The sequence below is a fragment of the Symphalangus syndactylus genome, chromosome 5 (genome assembly GCF_028878055.3).
Source record: "Symphalangus syndactylus isolate Jambi chromosome 5, NHGRI_mSymSyn1-v2.1_pri, whole genome shotgun sequence".
NCBI classification, from domain to species: Eukaryota; Metazoa; Chordata; class Mammalia; order Primates; family Hylobatidae; genus Symphalangus; species Symphalangus syndactylus.
Window position 1 is genome coordinate 129,208,091 of NC_072427.2, and position 19,494 is coordinate 129,227,584.

The following is a 19,494-nucleotide window of genomic DNA, read 5'->3' on the forward strand; positions in this document are numbered from 1 at the left end:
GTTTAAACTTTTTACAGTGTCTTTAAACTTTCTGAAAATGTTACTGCAAAATTGCAAAGGGACATAAGTCATTATTCTACCTTAACACAACTGTTACTGTAATTTTTGTCTTTCCACATGCTTATGGTTTTTTTTAATAAATTTTTTTGCCCATGACACAGCCTCAGAAGGTCCTGACGGTATGTGCCCCCACATGCTTATGTTTTTTAAAAAAAGGTGTTTATATAGCACAGCTTTAATTTTCTTTTTCCAGTTAACATTGTGTCATAATAATTCTCAGTGTTATATTGTTTTCACTTATCCTTTCAAAAGTCGTGTATTATTTCTCTAAGTAGATGTGATCTCAGTACAGGATCGTTCCTATACTTAGGGTATCAAGATGGTTTTTAGTTTTCCAATGTGTATTTTCTTGTAAAAGCAAGGGAAAACTATTAATTTGTATAATTTTAAATTTAAATATTTAAAGAAATGAAATTCAGGTTTCATAGTGAGTTGAAAATCCTTAAATCTAAATGACTGTATTATATATTCAATCTAAATACCTATTCTTATAAGACCTTAAGTGGGGGAATTATTGTAGTTTTATTGGGAGAACTTATTTTACCCCTTTCAGTTTGCAGGTGTTAAAACAAGAGTTTGTATTTAAAAGTAAAATTTGAAAATGAATAGTAATGAACTGTAAATTTAGTGAGGAGGGGACAGTAGGAAGAAGGAAATTGATTTGTTTTCTGGAGTGTTAAAACTTGTTAAAGGATTTCATTTTATGCAGTTCATTAGAATTTGGTGACGTTATTAAAAATGAGGACTCTAGAGTCAGAACTTCCTGGACTCGCTCCTGGCTCTGTGATTACTACCTTTGTGACCAATTGAAATTGAATCTTAGTTTGCTCATCAGTCAAATGGTGGGGATATTGATACTGTCTACTTCATAGGATGTTTATGAAAGGTTAATATATATAAAATGCCTAGACTAGTGCCTTGCACTTGGTAAATACTGCATATAAGGGTAGCTGTTGCTGGCAGTGAAAGGGTTAAAACAAGGTTACCTAGAGGTGAAATGGATGTTCAAACCATACATCATTTTCTTTAGCTTTTTTTTTTTTTTTTTTTGAGGCAGGATCTTGGTCTGTTGCCCAGGCTGGAGTGCAGTGGTGCGACCATGGCTCACTGCAGCCTTGACTTTCCAGTCTCAAGTGATCCTCCCACCTCAGCCTCCCAAGTAGCTGGAACTACAGGCACGTGGCACCATGCCCAACTAATTTCTTAATTTTTCTTATAGAGACGGGGTATCACTATGTTGCCAGGGCTGTTCTTAAACTCTTGGGCTCAAGCAATCCTCCTGTCTCAGCCTCCCAGTGTGTTGAGATTACAGGTGTGGGCCACGTGCCTGGCCTTCTTTAGCTTTTATTTTTCTAAGTTATATGTGAACATAGCTGGGCATGGTGGGGCATGCCTGTAATCTCAGCTGCTCAGGAGATTGAGGTGGGAGGAGCATTTGAACCTAGGAGTTGAGAACAGCTTGGGCAAAATAGCAAGACCCTGTCTCAAAAAAAAAAAAAGTTATAAATCTGGCCAGGCGTAGTGGCTCATGCCTGTAATCCCAGCACTTTGGGAGACCGAGGCAGGCGATTCACTTGAGACCAGGAGTTCAAGACCAGCATGGCCAGCACAGTGAAACCCAGTCTCTACCAAAAAATACAAAAATTAGCCGGGCATGGTGGCACGCACCTGTAGTCCCAGCTATTTGGAAGGCTGAGGCAGGAGAATCACTTGAACCCAGGAGGCAGAGGTTACAGTGAGCTGAGATCGCGCCACTGTGCTGCAGCCTGGGCAACAGTGAGACCCTGTCTTAAAAAAAAAAAAAGAGTTTAAGAATGAGCTATAAGCACTGACACACAGCACTGAGAAGATTTTTCCAACACTGATTTAAAGAAAATGGTTACAGATGTTTTTCAGTGACCGAACGAGACTTTTGTGGTCTTTGGAAAGGTATTCCTACTGGTTTTTGGGGGTGGAGATAATGCCTGGCCACAAAGGGAGAACGGACGTTTTGAAAAACAAGGCACTGTTGAAGGAATTGCTCTGTTTTCAACATTTACCAAAGACCTTCAGAATTAGCTAAAAAATCAGCAATGAAAATTTGAGACAAATGAGTGATTCTGAACATAGTTCAGAGATTCTTGGAACCTAAGATAACTCTAATCAGGTTTCTTTGAACTCATATTTTATCAGATGCCTTAGCCAGTGCAGTCCATGCCTCCTAAAAAGTCTCTCAAGAATACCTTTAGTAGGCCGGGTGCAGTGGCCCACACCTATAATCCCAGCACTTTGGGAGGCCGAGGTGGGAGGATCACGTGAGCCCAGGAGTTTGAGAACAGCCTGGGCAACATAGTGAGACCCCATCTCTACAAATGGTCAAAAATAGCTGGGAGTAGTGGTGCGTGCCTGTAGTCCCAGCTGCTCAGGAGGCTGAGGCAGGAGAATTGCCTGGAGAATTGCTTGAATCCGGGAAGTTGAGGCTGCAGTGAGCCATGATCATGCCACAGCACTCAGCTTGAGCAACAGAGTGAGACCTTGTCTCAAAAAAAAAAAAAAAAAAAGAATACTTTTACAACATAGCTTTTAAGTTAAAGATTTGATTTTACTTAATAAGCATTTGTAAAACCCCAAAAATAAGTCAAATAGTTAAAACAAGGCCTCTCTCTCTTCCTACCCAAAGATAACCACTTTTCGTTCTTTATGCTTTTTCTTTTGGTATTTACCTCCATAATTCTACATAGCATGATTATATTTTCTTTTTCTTAGGCACAGGGTCATTGACCTGTTGCTCAGGCTGGAGTGCAGTGGAGCAATCATAGCTCACTGTAACCTCGAACTTCTGTACTCAGGCCGTCCTCCCACCTCAGCCTTCTGAGTAGCTAGGACTACTGGCACGCACTATCACACCTGGCTAATTAAAAAATTTTTTGTAGAGGTGGGACCTCACTATGTTGCCCAGGCTGGTCTTGAACTCCTGGGCTCAAGCAGACCTCCTGCCTTGGCCTCCCAAAATGCTGGGATTACAGATGTGAGCTACCGTGCCGAGCCTATTTTCATAAAAAAATTTTAGCCATTTTCCAAGTATAGTTACATCATAATTTTGTTTAGATTATTACTGAGTTTACATTATAACTGTAAACAATTCACAGCAAAGCCTATGACATATTATGAATATTTTTTCATGTTTCTTTTTTTTTATTTTATTTTATTTTATTTTATTTTATTTTTTTTTTGAGACAGAGTCTTGCTCTGTCGCCCAGGCTGGAGTGCAGTGGCGTGACCTTGGCTCACTGCAAGCTCTGCCTCCCGGGTTCACACCATTCTCCTGTCTCAGCCTCCCGAGTAGCTGGGACTACAGGCAGTCGCCACCATGCGCGGCTAATTTTTTTGTATTTTTGGTAGAGACGAGGTTTCACCGTGTTAGCCAGGATGGTCTCGATCTCCTGACCTTGTGATCCGCCAATCTCGGCCTCCCAAAGTGCTGGGATTACAGGCGTGAGCCACCGCGCCCGGCCTATTTTTTCATGTTTCTGTAATTTGTTTTCTCTGAAATTGTAATTGTCTTTTTTTATTTGTTTTGTTTTCTTTGACTGTCATTAAATCAACCCTAGATTCTCCACCAATTGTCAGAAACTCCTTTCAGGATGTTGAGGAGCCTTAGACTTTCTGTTTCATCTTTTTGGAGAAACCTTTTTTGGACCCTCCTGATTTCTAATCTGTACTGTTGCCCTCTATAGCTGGTGCATAACTGTTACCTCCGTTCACTGTCATCCGTGGAGATTCTCCTTACCTGTCCGTGTTGGATACCTCTTGGGTTTCATATCTTCTTGCTTGGTTTACTCCCTCATTTTGGTGGGGGACATTGTTTAGTAGCCTTTATTCTGCTATCACACTTGATTTGTAGTTTGCAGGAGTATAGAATTCTAGATTGGAAATAATTTTCCTTTAAAGATTTTGAAGGCATTGCTCTTTTGTCTTCCAACTTCCAGTGCTGCTGTTAAGTGTGAGGGCCAGGTCAGCCATGGTGGCTCATGCCTGTAATCTTAGCACTTTGGGAGGCTAAGGTGGGAGGATCACTTGAAGCCAGGAGTTTGAGACCAGCCTGGGCAACATGGCCAGACCCTGTCTCTACCAAAAAAACAAAACAAAACAACAACAACAACAAAAAACAAAACAGTGTGAAGGCAGTCTGATCTTGACTTTTAATAGGTGATCTGGTTTTTCTTTACTGGAATCCTGTAGGATTTTCTCTTTGTTCCCAGTGTTCTGAAATTTCCAGACCTTTGGGATAGGTCTATTTTCATTCATTGTATTGGGTACTTGGTAGGCCCTCTCAATTTAGAAACTCAGGTCCTTCAGTTCAAAGAAATTTATTTCTTTAATTTCTTCCCCTTTGTTTTCTCTGTTCTTTTTTTAATGGACTATCTACTGTTTGGATGTTGAAACTCCTAGAATAGTCTTCTAATTTTATCTTGTCTCCTACTTTTGAACATCTCTGTCTCTTTTAGTTCAACTTTCTGGGTGATTTCTTCAGTCATTAAAAAAACAGTGGCTATATTGAGATGTTATTCACATACCATTCAGTTTACCCATTTAAAGTGCACAATCCCGTGGTTTTGAGTATATTCATAGAGTTGTGCAACCATCATCATGATCTAATTTCAGAATAGTTTCATCACCTCCCCAGAACCCATGCCCTTTAGCACTCACTCAACATTTCTTCTACCCTCGGCCCTTAGAGACCACCAGTCTACTTTCTGTCTCTATAGATTTGCCTATTCTGGGCATTTCATATAAATGGAATTATAAAATATATAGCCTTTGTGAATGGCTTCTTTAATTTAGCATAATGTTTTCAGGATTCACCTATGTTGTAGCATGTATCAGATTTTCATTCCTTTTTTTCTATTGATCTATCCTTGTCTATAAAAAATATAAAGGAAAAAAGAATTCCATTCCTTTTTATTTTTATTTATTTATTTATTTATTTTTCTTTTTGAGATGGAGTTTCGCACTTGTTGCCCATGCTGGAGTGCAATGGCGTGATCTTGGCTCACTGCAACCTTTGCCTCCCAGGTTCAAGCGATTCTCCTGCTGTAGCCTCCTGAGTAGCTGGGATTACAGGCATGCACCACCATGCCTGGCAAATTTTGTATTTTTAGTAGAGACGGGGTTTCTCCATGTTGGTCAGGCTGGTCTTGAACTCCTGACCTCAGGTGATCCACCTGTTTCGGCCTCCCAAAGTGCTGGGATCACAGGCATGAGCCACCACGCCTGGCCTTCGTTCCTTTTTATTGCTGAATAATACCATTGTGTGGATATACCACAGTCATCGATTCAGCAGTTGATGGACATTTGGGTTGTTTCCCCTTTTGGCTATTGTGAATAATGCTGCTATGTACATTTATGGACAAGTTTGTGTGTGAACATGATTTTATTTCTCTTATGTATACCTACAGGTGCAATTGCCTGGTTCAACCATCTTTTTTTTTTTTTTTTTTTGAGACGGAGTCTTGCTGTGTCACCCAGGCTGGAGTGCAGTGGCGCGATCTCGGCTCACTGCAAGCTCCGCCTCCCGGGTTCAGGCCATTCTCCTGCCTCAGCCTCCCGAGGAGCTGGGACTACAGGCGCCCGCCAACACGCCTGGCTAATTTTTTGTATTTTTAGTAGAGACAGGGTTTCACCGTGTTAGCCAGGATGGTCTCGATCTCCTGACCTCGTGATCCGCCCGCCTCGGCCTCCCAAAGTGCTGGGATTACAGGCTTGAGCCACCGCGCCCGGCCTTCAACCATCTTTTAATTCTTCTCTTAGTTATTAATTTCTACTCTTGGGTTTTTAATTTCTAAATTTTTTTTTCAGAATATTTTTTAATACCATTTCTCTTGTTTTATTGATATACTATCTTATCTCTAACAGTATTAACAGTATTAATGACAGTATTCTTCTGTCTGGAATAGTCACTATTTCTTCCAGATGGACTTTAGTTTTGTTTGTTTTGATCTCTTTCAAATTAGAGGCTTTCCTCAGATGTCTGGTAATCTTTGATTACTTGGTGATGTTCAAGAGTGAAATATCAGACAGATGATTAGTAGTTCTGAGTTGGTGGTTGGGTCTTACTGTTTTTGGGATTTGCTGTAATGTGATCCGCTGGGACATTTTATTGGGAGTCCCATAATGTCAGTCTCTTGATTTATCTTGGCCTGGTCAGTTCCCTTAGGAAAATGTCTGATCTCCTATTTGCACGTGTTGGCCTGTCTGCCGTTGTGCTAGAGGTCTGTTAATGGAAGAGGGCTTTGGTTGGGAAGGGTGGTTGGGAGGCAGGTACAGGTTTCATTCAATATGTAGATTTTCATTTAATCTCCGTATTTTCAGTGTTGTACTTCCTGATAACCGTGCCTCTTGTCTGCCAGTCCTGGGACACTCTGTTTTACTCTCTCCAGGGCAGAGGAGGGGCAGGGTGAGATTATGGGAGTTGGAACTGTGGTGTAACTCTGGTGGTTTATTGGCTTTCTCCACTGCTCGCTTAGGAATTCAGCTTTCACTCTTCTGCTAAATAGGTTACCTTTTCCAGATTTTTTTTGCAGTTCTCTTTTCTTCTGTTCTCTTTTTCGTGAAATTTTGTGCTTAAGAAAAATCCCTTTACCATTACTTATTGGGATTTCAGAAAACTCTGAATATGTGTATATTCAGTTCTCCATTTTTATTAAGTTCCCTACTTTTTTCATTATATGTCAAACTTGTACATGTTATTCTTAATGGGTAACCCTTGCTCATCTGTTATTTCTTTTGTATCTTGGTTACTGGAGTCCAAGTCAACCTAATTTTGATGTTGTAAGATTTAAATATGTGTAAAGAGATTATTACTATTCAAGATAAAATTAGGATAAAGGTGATTTTGTCTATTTTTTTCTTTCTTTCCTAATAAACTTGTCAATCACATAGCCTCTTTGACCCTTTACCAAGATAGGAGGGATGGGGAGAGGATTAGTAGAACACAGTTTGATAGTTAACATTTTCTCATTCTTGATATATGTATTAATTTTGGTGAGGACAAATTAGACGATTAAATGTTTTCAAACTAGAATAGTGCTGGTGGTGGCATAACATTGTAAATGCACCAGATGCCACTGAATTATTTTATTTTTGTTTTTGTGTTTTGTTTGTTTGTTTGTTTGTTTGTTTTTTGAGATGGAGTCTCAACTCTGTTGCCAGGCTGGAGTGCAGTGGCGCGGTCTCAGCTCACTGCAACCTCCGCCTTCCGAGTTCAAGTGATTCTCCTGCCTCAGCACCCCAGGTAGCTGGGACAAAAAGTGCACGCTATCATGCCTAGCTAATGCTTGTATTTTTAGTAGAGTTGGGGTTTCACCATGTTGGCCAGGCTGTTCTCAAACTTCTGACCTTAAGTGATCTGCCTGCTTTGGTCTCCCAAAGTGCTGGAATTACAGGCGTGAGCCACCACGCCTGGCCTGAATTGTTTAGTTTAAAATGGGTTAATTTTATATTGTGAGTTGCATTTAAAAAAAGGTATTTATAGCTTTACATTAGTGATGTTTTATCTATGAGCCTTTGTAAAATGACTTATTTTTTGCAACAAGGGAAAAAATACATATATCTTGCAGAAGATGTGGTCATGCTTGGTGGCTTACACCTGTAATACCAGTGCTTTGGGAGGCCAAGGTGGGAGGATAGCTTGAGCTAGGAGTGTGATAGCGGCTTGGGCAACATAGGCCCCTGTCTCTACCCACCAAAAGAAAAAAAAAAATTAGCCGGAAGTGGTGACGTGTGCCTGTAGTCCCAGCTCCTGGTGCGAGGGAGGAGTATTAGCCGGGAGGATTGCTTGAGTTCAGGTGTTTGAAGCTGCAGTGAGCTATGATTGTGCCACTGCCCTCTGGCCTGGGTGACAAAGCAAGACCCCATCTTGAAAAAAAAGAAAAAAGGGAAGATAAGATCATTAGTTATTCTACCTCAGAAATAACAACTCTTAGCTTTTTTTTTTTTTTTTTGAGATGAAGTCTCGCTCTCCACGCACCTGGCAAATTTTTGTGTTTTTAGTAGAGATGGGGTTTCACCTTGTTGGTCAGGCTGGTTTCGAACTCCTGACCTCAGGTGATCCACCTGCCTCAGCCTCTCAAAGTGCTGGGATTACAGGTGTAAGCCATCACACCTGGCCCTCTTAGCTTTTTTTGATGTATGTTTATTAACTAAAATTACATGAAGATTATATATTATAAAATGTGTAAAAATAGTAGAATGGCCAGGTTCTGTGGCTCACGCTTGTAATCCCAGCACTTTGGGAGGCCAAGGCAGACCAATCACTTGAGGTCAGGAGTTTGAGACCAGCCTGGCCAACATGGTGAAACCCCATCTCTACTAAAAAGTACAAAAATTAGCTGGGCGTGGTGGCGGCGCCTGTAATCCCAGTTACTCTGGAGGCTGAGGCAGGAAAATCACGAACCTGGGAGGTAGAGGTTGCAGTGAGCGGAGATGGTGCCACTGCCTGGGTGACAGAACAAGACTCTGTCTCAACAAAAAAAAAAAAAAAAGACTATAATGTATATCCGCATAATTTTTTACTAAAATAGAAACTTCCTTCTATAGCCCAAATGTTTTTTGATGTTTTAGTATTCTTCTACAGTATACTTTTATGTAGACCACAAAACATTCCATCATGTGATAGATCACAATTTAAAAATTATTATCTTGGCCGGACGAGGTAGCTCATGCCCGTAGTAATCCCAGCACTCTGGGAGTTCGAGGCGGGCAGATTGCTTGAACCTAGGAGTTCAGGATCAGCCTCGGCAACATGGCAAAATCTCGTCTCTACAAAAAATACAAAAAAATTAGGTGTGGTGGTGTGTGCCAGTATTCCCAGCTACTCGGGAGGCTGAGGTAAGAGAATCACTTGAGCCTAGGAGGTCAAGACTGCAGTGAGCCATGATCGCACTACTGCACTCCAGCCTGGGCAACAGAACAAGACCCTGTCTCAAAAATAAATAAATAAATAAAATAAAATTCCTATTTGTAACCATTTAAGGTATTTCATATTGTTTCCTATTCTAAATAGTAATATAGCAGTGAACCATTTTGTAGCTAAATGTTAGTGTGCTTTCATTGATTAATTTCCCAGAAATGGAATTATTGGATTATGGAATGTAGAATTTCAGGGCTGTTGTGTTTTGCTAAATTGCCATTTAGAAATGTTGAACCATTTTTTTTTTTCCTTTTGAGACAGGGTCTTACTCTGTTGTACAGGCTGGTGTGCAGTGGCACAATCACTGCTTACTGCAGCCTTAACCATCCAGGCTCCCAAGTAGCTGTGACCACAGATGTGTGCCACCACACTCAGCTAATTTTTTTTTTTTGGTAGAGACAGGGTCTCACTTTGTTGCGCAGGCTTATCTCAAACTCCTGGGCTCAAGTAATCCTTCTGCCTCGGCCTTCCAAAGTGTTGGGATTATAAGTTAGAGCCACTGCACCTTGCTTGAACCAGTTTATACTCAGTCATGTCTGAGAGTATATGAACAGATTCAAACTTATGATCATTGTTACAATCTGATAGGATAAACAATAATACCAGACATTGAAATACCAGAAGTTATGGAATATACAGAATGCTTGACTACCCATTTGATTCCTCATTCCCTTAAAAATCATAGGAAGAAAAGCCTGGGCTTGGTGGCTCATGCCTGTAATCCTAGCAGTTTGAGAGGCTAAGGTGGGCAGATTGCTCAAGCCTAGGATTTTGAAACAAGCCTGGGCAACAAAATGAGACCCTCTCTACAAAAATACAAAAGTTACCTGGCTCTGGTGGTGCGCACCTGTGGTTCCAGCTGCTGGGGAGACTGAGGTGAGAGGATCAGTTGAGTCCGAGACATTAAGACTGCAATGAGCTGTGATTAAGCCACTGCACTCCAGCCTGGGTGGCAGAGCAAGACCTTGTCTCAAAAACAAAACAAAACATAGGAAATGAATGCCTAACCATCTATGTTGGGAGTTTTACATTATTTACATTAGGCAAAATAACACACTAAATGTAAAATATTTTATAAAAACAGCTACGTTTTATATTAATTTCTCTTTTTAAAAATATTGAAATATTGGTTACATAAAATAAAATTGTCATTTTGTGTGTATGTTTTGATGGATTTTGGCAAATGTATACAGCTGTGTAACCATCACCACCATCAAAGTAGAGAGCAGTTCCCTCACCCTAAAAAGTTTCCTTATAACCTTTTGTGGTTGATCTGCCTGCTGCCCAGTATACTCTCTTCTCCCGCCCTAGGCAATCACACATCAGCTTTCTGTCAGTATAGTTTTGGTATTTCAGTAGTTTCAAGTCTGGGCAATATAGCAAGATCCCATTTCTAAAAGACATCTTAAAAATTACCTGGGTGTTGTGGCGCCCACCTGTATTCCCAGCTACTTGGGAGGCTGAGGTGGGAGATTGCTTGAGCCCAGGAAATTGAGGCTTCGGTGAGCTATTATCTCACCACTGCACTCCAGAGCCTAGGCGACAGAGTGAAGCCTTGTCTTAAAAAAAAAAAAAAAAAAGAATTTCATGTAATTGGAATCAGGAAGTGTGTATGGTCTTTTATTTTTGAGCTCTTTTACTTAGCATATTTTTGAGATTTGCTTGTATTATACATATTCATATTTTATGCCATTTATATTGTTGGATAGTGTTCCATAGTATGTGTATCTACAGTTTGTTCATTAACCAATTGATAGGACATTTGGTTCTAGTTTTTGGTTATTTTGAATAATCTATTCAATTACAATTAATATTTGACCATTATATGAGTGAATATAAGAATAATTTCCCATGAATTTATGAATAATAATCCTATGATCATTCACACATCTTCTTTTTGGAGACAGAATCTCGCTCTGTCGCTGAGGCTGGAGTGCAGTGGCGTGATTTTGCCTCACTGCAACCTCTGCCTCCTGGGTTCAAGCGATTCTTGTGCCTCAGCCTCTGGGTAGCTGGGATCACAGGTGTGCACCACCATGCCCAGCTAATTTTTGTATTTTTAGTAGGGGTGGGATTTCACCATGTTGGCCAGGCTGGCCTCGAACTCCTGGCCTCAAGAGATCTGCCTGTCTAGGCCTCCCAAAGTGCTGAGAATACAGATGTGAACCACTGCGCCTGGCCAGCATGCACATCTTATGAATAATAATTCTGTGATCATTTGGATGCACATCTTTCTGTGGGCACATATTTTTATTTTTCTTAGGTAAATGCCTGCAAAGAGAATGCCTAGGTTATATAGTAATGAATGTTTAACTTTATTAGATACTGCCATACTGTTTTTCCAAAGTGGGTGTAACATTTTGCATTCCCAGCAGCAATGTATGAGAGTTGCAGTTGTTCGACATCGTTACTAATCCTGGATTTTGTGAGCCTTTTTTTTTTCTCTTTTTTTGGGACAGAGTCTTTGTCTGTCACCCAGGCTAGTGTACAGTGAGTGATACGATCATAGCTCACTGCAGCCTTAAACTCCTGTGGCTCAAGTGATCCTGCTGCCTCAGCCTCCTTAGTAGCTGGGACTGTAGGGACACAATATCATGCCTGGCTAATTTTCAAAGTTTCTGTAGACATGGGGTCTAGCCATGTTGCCCAGGCTGGTCTTGAACTCCTGGGCTCAAGCAGTTTTCCCACGTCAGCCTCCCAAAGTGCTGGGATTACAGGCATGAGCCACCACGCCTGGCTGAGCCATGATGCCTGGCTGTTTTGTGAACTCTTTTAACATTAGTTTGCTTTTTTTTTTTTTTTTGAGATACAGTCTCGCTTGTCGCCCAGGCTGGAGTGCAATGTCATGATCTCAGCTCACTGCAACCTCTGCCTCCTGGGTTCAAGTGATTCTCCTGCCTCAGCCTTGCAAGTAGCTGGGACTACAGGTGCACGCCACCACGCCTGGCTAATTTTTGTATTTTTAGTAGAGATGGGGTTTCACCATGTTGGCCAGGTTGGTCTCGAACTCCTGACATCAGGTGATCCGCCCGCCTTGGCCTTCCAAAGTGCTGGGAATACAGGTGTGAGCCACTGCGCCCGGCCTATGTTAGTTGCTTTTGTCGCGTGTAGTGGCATTTCATTGTGATTTTAATTTGTATTTCTCTGTTGACTATTGATATTGTAAGCTTTGGATTTTATTTTATTTATTATTATTATTATTACTGTTTTTTGAGATGGAGTCTTACTCTGTCATCCAGACTGGAGTGCAATGACAGGATCTTGGCTCACTGCAACCTCTGCCTCCCCGGTTCAAGCCATTCTTCTGCTTCACTTTCTTGAGTAGCTGGGATTACAGCCACGCACCACCCCACCCGGCTAATTCTTGTATTTTTGGTAGAGACAGGGTTTTGTCCTGTTGGCCAGGCTGGTCTTGAACTCCTGACCTCAGGTGATATACCTGCCTCAGCCTCCCAAAATGCTGGGATAATAGGCGTGAGCTACTGCGCCTGGCCACTGGATTTTAATACCTGCTTTATGAATGCTAGCTTCTTTTTTTTTTTTTTTTTTTTGAGATGGAGTCTCACTCTGTCACCCAGGCTGGAGTGCAGTGGTGCCATCTCGGCTTACTGCAACCTCCGCCTCCCGGATTCAAGTGATTCTCCTGCCTCAGCCTCCCAAGTAGCTGGGATTACAGGTGCCCGCCACCATGCCTGGCTGATTTTTTGTATTTTTAGTAGAGACAGGGTTTCACTGTGTTGAATGCTAGCACATTTTGAAATCGTGAAGTAAAATGAGTACGTATCCCCACTTTGTGAGAACTGAAATGGGCTGGAGCATGTGCCACTGCTCCTGGCTATACTAGAGTTCTTTAATTCTTAAATTTGATTTAGAAATTTTATATGAATTTAAAAATTTAGAAATTTGATTTTAGAAATTTTATATGAATCCAAGGATTTGATATAAAAGATATATGATCATGTACAAATTACGATTTGTCTCTTTTTATTCTTCCTTAGGACATTTTTATTCCTTCCCCAAGTCTGGAAGAACAATCAAATGATGGGAAGAAAGATGGAGATTTGCATAGTTCATCTTTGACAGTTGAGTGTTCTAAAACTTCAGAGATTGAACCAAAGAATTCCCCTGAGGATCTTGGGCTATCTTTGACAGGGGATTCTTGCAAGTTGATGCTTTCTACAAGTGAATATAGTCAGTCCCCAAAGATGGAGAGCTTGAGTTCTCACAGAATTGATGAAGATGGAGAAAATACACAGATTGAGGATACAGAACCCATGTCTCCAGTTCTCAATTCTAAATTTGTTCCTGCGGAAAATGATAGTATCCTGATGAATCCAGCACAGGATGGTGAAGTACAACTGAGTCAGAATGATGACAAAACAAAGGGAGATAATACAGACACCAGGGATGACATTAGTATTTTAGCCACTGTTTGCAAGGGCAGAGAAGAAACGGTAGCAGAAGATGTTTGTATTGATCTCACTTGTGATTCGGGGAGTCAGGCAGTTCCTTCACCAGCTACTCGATCTGAGGCACTTTCTAGTGTGTTAGATCAGGAGGAGGCTATGGAAATTAAAGAACACCATCCAGAGGAGGGGTCTTCAGGGTCTGAGGTGGAAGAAATCCCTGAGACACCTTGTGAAAGTCAAGGAGAAGAACTCAAAGAAGAAAATATGGAGAGTGTCCCATTGCACCTTTCTCTGACTGAAACTCAGTCCCAAGGGTTGTGTCTTCAAAAGGAAATCCCAAAAAAAGAATGCTCAGAAGCTATGGAAGTTGAAACCAGTGTGATTAGTATTGATTCCCCTCAAAAGTTGGCAATACTTGACCAAGAATTGGAACATAAGGATCAAGAAGCTTGGGAAGAAGCTACTTCAGAGGACTCCAGTGTTGTCATTGTAGATGTGAAAGAGCCATCTCCCGGAGTTGATGTTTCTTGTGAACCTTTAGAGGGAGTGGAGAAGTGCTCAGATTCCCAGTCATGGGAGGATGTTGCTCCAGAAATAGAACCATGTGCTGAGAATAGATTAGACACCAAGGAAGAAAAGAGTGTAGAATATGAAGGAGATCTGAAATCAGGGACTGCAGAAACAGAACCTGTAGAGGAAGACTCTTCACAGCCTTCCTTACCTTTAATGAGAGCAGATGATCGTTTAAGACTTGACCAGGAGTTGCAGCAGCCCCAAACTCAGGAGAAAACAAATAATTCATTAATAGAAGACTCAAAAATGGCTAATGCAAAGCAGCTAAGCTCAGATGCAGAGGCCCAGAAGCTGGGGAAGCCCTCTGCCCATGCCTCACAAAGCTTCTGTGAAAGTTCTAGTGGTGAGTGTGATTGTAGATTATTCTGTCTCACCTAAATTATAATTTGGAATGGAAAGTTGGTGAGAACTGCATGCTTATGTCAGGAGTGAACACTATCTTTGGTTTATGTTTATGAAAAACCAATAATAATTGGGAAATTAAATTTTTTGGATTGCCTTTTTTTTTTTTTTTTTTTTGAGACAGAGTCCCGCTCTGTTGCCCAGGCTAGAGTACGGTGGTGCGGTCTCAGCTCCCTACAACCTACACCTCCCGGGTTCAGGTGATTTCTCATGCCTCAGCCTCCCAAGTAGCTGGGACTATAGGCTCATGCCACTATCTGGCTAATTTTTGTGTATTTTTAGTAGAGATGGGGTTTCACCATGTTAGCCAGGCTAGTCTCGAACTCCTGACTCAAGTGATCCACCTGCCTTGGCCTTCCAAAGTGCTGGGATTACAGGGATGAGTCACCACGCCCAGCCTGGATTGCATTTTTTTAATAGCTATAATTATTTGTGCAATTAAAGATATTTGAGATTTATCAGCTTTATAACTCAGGACTAGTTGGTAAAAAATATTTAGAAATTGTACCAATCTGTTTTTTTCTGACTTAGATTGTATCCTTGCTCTGTGTGTATAGATTTTGACAGTTGCCTTGAAGTAGAAGGATCTTTTTTGATTAACTCTGTGTGGTAAAATCACATTCAGAACTGTTGATGAGTATCCTATTAATTAGTTATTTCCTTTTTATGGGCATTAAGTAAAGTTTCTAAACTTGGTTCAAGAAATACATATCTCTTAAACCTGAAACTGGAAAATGTATTATTTCTTGTTCTTTATTTTACGAAAGTCAGCATGAAAACATAGATTACTTTCTAAAGTATTTGTACAGGCTGGGTGCAGTGGCTCACGCCTGTAATCCTAACACTTTGGGAGGCCAAGGTGGGCAGATTACCTGAGCTCAGGAGTTTGAGACCAGCCTGGCTAACATGGTGAAACCCATCTCTACTAAAATACAAAAAATTAGCCAGATGTGGTGTCGTGTGTACCTGTAGTTCCAGCTACTTGGGAGGCTGAGGCACGAGAATCGCTTGAACCTGAGAGGCAGAGGTTGCAGTGAGCCGAGATCACGCCACTGCACTGCAGCCTGGGCGACAGAGTGAGACTCTGTTTCCCAAGAATAAAATAAAATAATTTGTAGAGTATGACATTAGCTGAAAATAATTCAATCTTTCTGAATCCTTAGAGTTAGTATAATGTAGGCCAGGCGTGGTGTCTCACGCCTGTAATCCCAGCACTTTTGGAGGCCGAGGCCGGCAGATTGCCTGAGGTCGGAAGTTTGAGACTAGCCTGACCAACATGGAGAAACCCTGTCTTTACCAAAACCACAAAATTAGCCAGGAGTGCTGGCAGGCGCCTATAATCCCAGCTACTCGGGAGGCTGAGACAGGAGAATCACTTGAACCCAGGAGGTGGAGGTTGCGATGAGCTGAGATTGTGCCTTTGCACTACAGCCTGGGCAAGAGCGAAATTCTGTCTCAAAAAATAGAGTTATTATAATGTAAAATGAAGCTCCAAAAACAAAGTAAGAACAAGACACAAACTTAAGAAAACAACTTTCTAGGATGAAATGAAAAAACAGTATTTGGCAAGTTTATATATGATAGTATGAGTGACCATAGTTTTTGGTTTGCATAGAACAGTCCCTTTTTTTTTTGAGACGGAGTCTTGCTCTGTTGCTGGGCTGGAGTGCAGTGGTGCAATCTCGGCTCACTGCAACCTCTGCCTCCTGGGTTCAGGCGATTCTCCTGCCTCTCAGCCTCCCGAGTAGCTGGGACTACAGGTGCATGCCACCACGCCCAGCTAATTTTTGTATTTTTAGTAGAGACGGGGTTTCACCATGTTGGCCAGGATGGTTTCGATCTCCTGACCTCGTGATCTGCCCACCTCGGCCTCCAAAGTGCTGGGATTACAGGCGTGAGCCGCTGCGCCCAGCCTAGAACTGTCCCATTTTATACCCATTGTCTAGGTGTGATTATTAATAGTACTTTTTTTTTAGTTTTTAAATTGTCCCTCTTGGTTGGGTGTGGTGGCTCACGCCTGTAATCCCGGTACTTTGAGAAGCCAATGTGGGCGGGTCACCTGAGATCAGGAGTTCGAGACCAGCCTTGCCAACATGATGAAACCTCATCTCTACTAAAAATACAAAAATAAGCCTGGAATGATGACGGGTGCCTGTAGTCCCAGCTACTCTGGAGGCTGAGGCACGAGAAGCTGAGATTGTATCACTGCACTCCAGCCTCGGTGACAGAGCGAGACTCTGCCTCAAAAAAAAAAAAAAAAGTCCCTATTTATTAGCTTTTATATTTAGCACTTTTTTTTAATCTTAAGAATAAGAAATGTTAGAGCTAAAAAGGAAGTGAGGGGTTATTGGATTTAGTCTCTTCTTCTTAACGTCTTTTGGCTAGTTAATGATAGAGGTGGGACTAGAACCTAGGTCTCCTGATCCCAGCTGTGCTTTTTCTTCCTGTAAAACTGCTTAATACAGTTTATTTGATTCTGAAGAGCTGTAGTGAAGAACAGTGTGAATAACCCAAAATTCTGTAGTAGAGTATTTTTCTAATTGTGTTATGTTTAAATACGGCTAATGACCTGTGCCAACAAAATATCAGGTCTCATTGATTGTTTTAATATAGTTATTTTGGAGTACTTTTAAATTAAATGCAAAAGAAGCTTCTAAAACATTGAGATACTCTATTATTTTAATAGTATTCTTCATGAATTCTTGTTTACATTGTTAATTGGCAGAGTCAGCTTTTTTTGCCATAGTAAAACTTATTATTTTATTAATATTAATATCCAGATTATTGAAAATGCTAGTGATTTTATGTTTATTTCATGATTTTAGTTCTTGGGCACACAACAAAAAGCAATGAAGACAGTGGTTGGAAAATAGTATTTATGAGGAGAAGTTAAATAAAAATAATTTTAACTACAAATTAGAACATGAAGGGAGAATAATAGCTTTTTGTCTTTTTTTTGTTTGTTTTTGAGCCAGGGTCTCACTCTGTCACCCAGGCTGGAGTGCAGTGGCACCATCAATGCTCACTGCAGCCTTGACCTCCCGGGCTCAGGTGATCCTCCCACTTCAGCCCCCCACCAAGAAGCTGGGACTACAGGCGTGTACCAGCATGCTTGGCTAATTTTTTGTAGAGACAGGGTTTTGCCGTGTTTCCCAGGCTGATCTCGAACTCTTGGATTCAGGCAATCCATCCACCTTGGCCTCCCAGAGTGCCAGGATTACAGGTATGAGCCACCGTGCTCAGCTGAGAATAATAGTTTTTAACTTAGAGAATTATATAAAATAAATTATTCAGAAGAGCATTGCAAAAAGAACAGAAAAGTATTATTTTGTACTTAAAAATATAGTTGTTTAGTTGCTAAATGTTGAGAGACTCACTTTATTTTTATTTTTTTGGAACAGAGTCTTGCCCTGTCGCCCAGGCTGGAGTACAGTAACATGATCTCGGCTCACTGCAACCCCCGCCTCCCAGATTCAAGTGATTCTTGTGCCTCAGCCTCCTGAGTAGCTGGAATTACAGGCACATGCCACCATGCCTGGCTAATTTTTGTATTTTTAGTAGAGACAGGGTTTTGCCATGTTGGCCAGGCTGGTCTCGAACTCCTGGCCTCAAGTAATCCACCTGCCTTGGCCTCCCAAAGTGCTGGGATTACAGGTATGAGCCACTGGGCCTGGCCAAATTTAAATGATAGTAATCTAAAAAGTAATGGTTCTTCAGTCTGAAAAGACAGAATGAAAGGTACGAATTGGGTGAATTTTGCATTTGTTCATCTACTAAAGTTAGAAGAGCACTTTTTTGTTGTTAATAGATTTATTGATTTTAAAAAAAGATACATGCTTGGCCAGGCATGGTGGCGTGCACGCGTAATTCCAGTTACTCAGGAGGCTGAGGCTTGAGAATCACTTCAACCTGGGAGGCGGAGGTTGCAGTAAGCTGAGATTGCACCACTGCACTTTAGCCTGCGCGACAGAGCGAGGCCCTATCTCAAACAAACAAACAAACAAATAAATAAATAAATAAATAATGCATGCTTAATTTTGAAAAACATTGAAACAATACAAAGTAGAGATTGTGAGTGGGGAGGGTGTGGAGAGAGAGGGAGTTGGAAGGAAAAGAGAGAGTGAGTACAGAGAGGGAGAGAGAGAATTACTTTAGATGTCTCCATTTATAGATAACTTATCACTGTTAACAGTTTGGAGACCTCTTCAAGTATCTGTCTATGGAGAGCTCCTGTTAAACCTGTAAAAAAGCAAGATGGTACTTGGAAGCCCAATCTTGTTCAACACAGAGCAAACATTTGGTGGGTTGATGATGTGAAAAACTGTAAGGAGTTCAGTAAGTCTTTAAATCCATAAGTAATAGTCTGTAATAGTTAATAATGATCAGGGGAGCTAGATGTGTTTTCGGCTGTAGCTATAACCTTTATTTGCTTACTTGATAGAATGCCATCTTCATTGTCTATTAATGTCAGAGGCAGGCTTTTGGGGTAGACTGTTCATGCATGATATCACCTGATATATAAATTCTTACATTTTTAACTAGATGGCTTTTAATAAATTCTTAGGGGTAACCAGTTCTTTTAAGAACAAAGAAGAAAAATGGGTTTAAAACTGTAACAGAAAGTTAGGAGAGACCTTCTTAACATTTAGAGTTTTAAATATTGCTTTGGAGTTATTCTCTAAAGTCCTTAAAGGACATACTCCCACTCAGGTGGTTTCAAAATTAGTATTGAGTTTCCTTTTGTTTCCTCATTCATATCCTTCGTCATTGTTTGGTATGCTGACCTACAACATGATAGCCCATGATTATCTGGAAAAACAAGAAGGGATTTGATAATTTAAAGAATGTAGGAGTGCTAAATGTTAGAGAAATAATGGAATATGTGGAAAATTCCATAAGTTTAAAAGGATAAAATATGCCAGCAAATGTATTTTTAAGGATTTGGCAATAATTTGAGTAGATGCATGGTGTTTTCCAGATGAGGGAACAAAAGCATAGAAATGGGAAACGTTTGGAGGACATTGAATAGAAGCTTTATGAACTTGAATAATTAAAGAAAAACTGGAGATACAGGCTGCTACTGGTTAGTTGAATGCTGAC

The 19,494-nt window shown here is 40.9% G+C and overlaps 1 protein-coding gene across 11 annotated transcripts in view; it reads left to right on the forward strand.

Moving 5' to 3' along the window:
• TP53BP1 (tumor protein p53 binding protein 1) overlaps nt 1-19,494 on the forward strand; it is a 113,746-nt gene that overhangs the window by 46,276 nt on the left and 47,976 nt on the right. For all 11 annotated transcript variants that reach the window (XR_008657798.2, XM_063639541.1, XM_055278934.2 and 8 more), the window contains one exon: nt 13,009-14,335. Coding sequence is in view for 10 of the 11 variants with exons in the window: in XM_063639541.1 (XP_063495611.1) it covers nt 13,009-14,335 (1,327 nt within the window). In the remaining variant the exon portion in view is untranslated. The remainder of the gene's footprint in view (nt 1-13,008; nt 14,336-19,494) is intronic.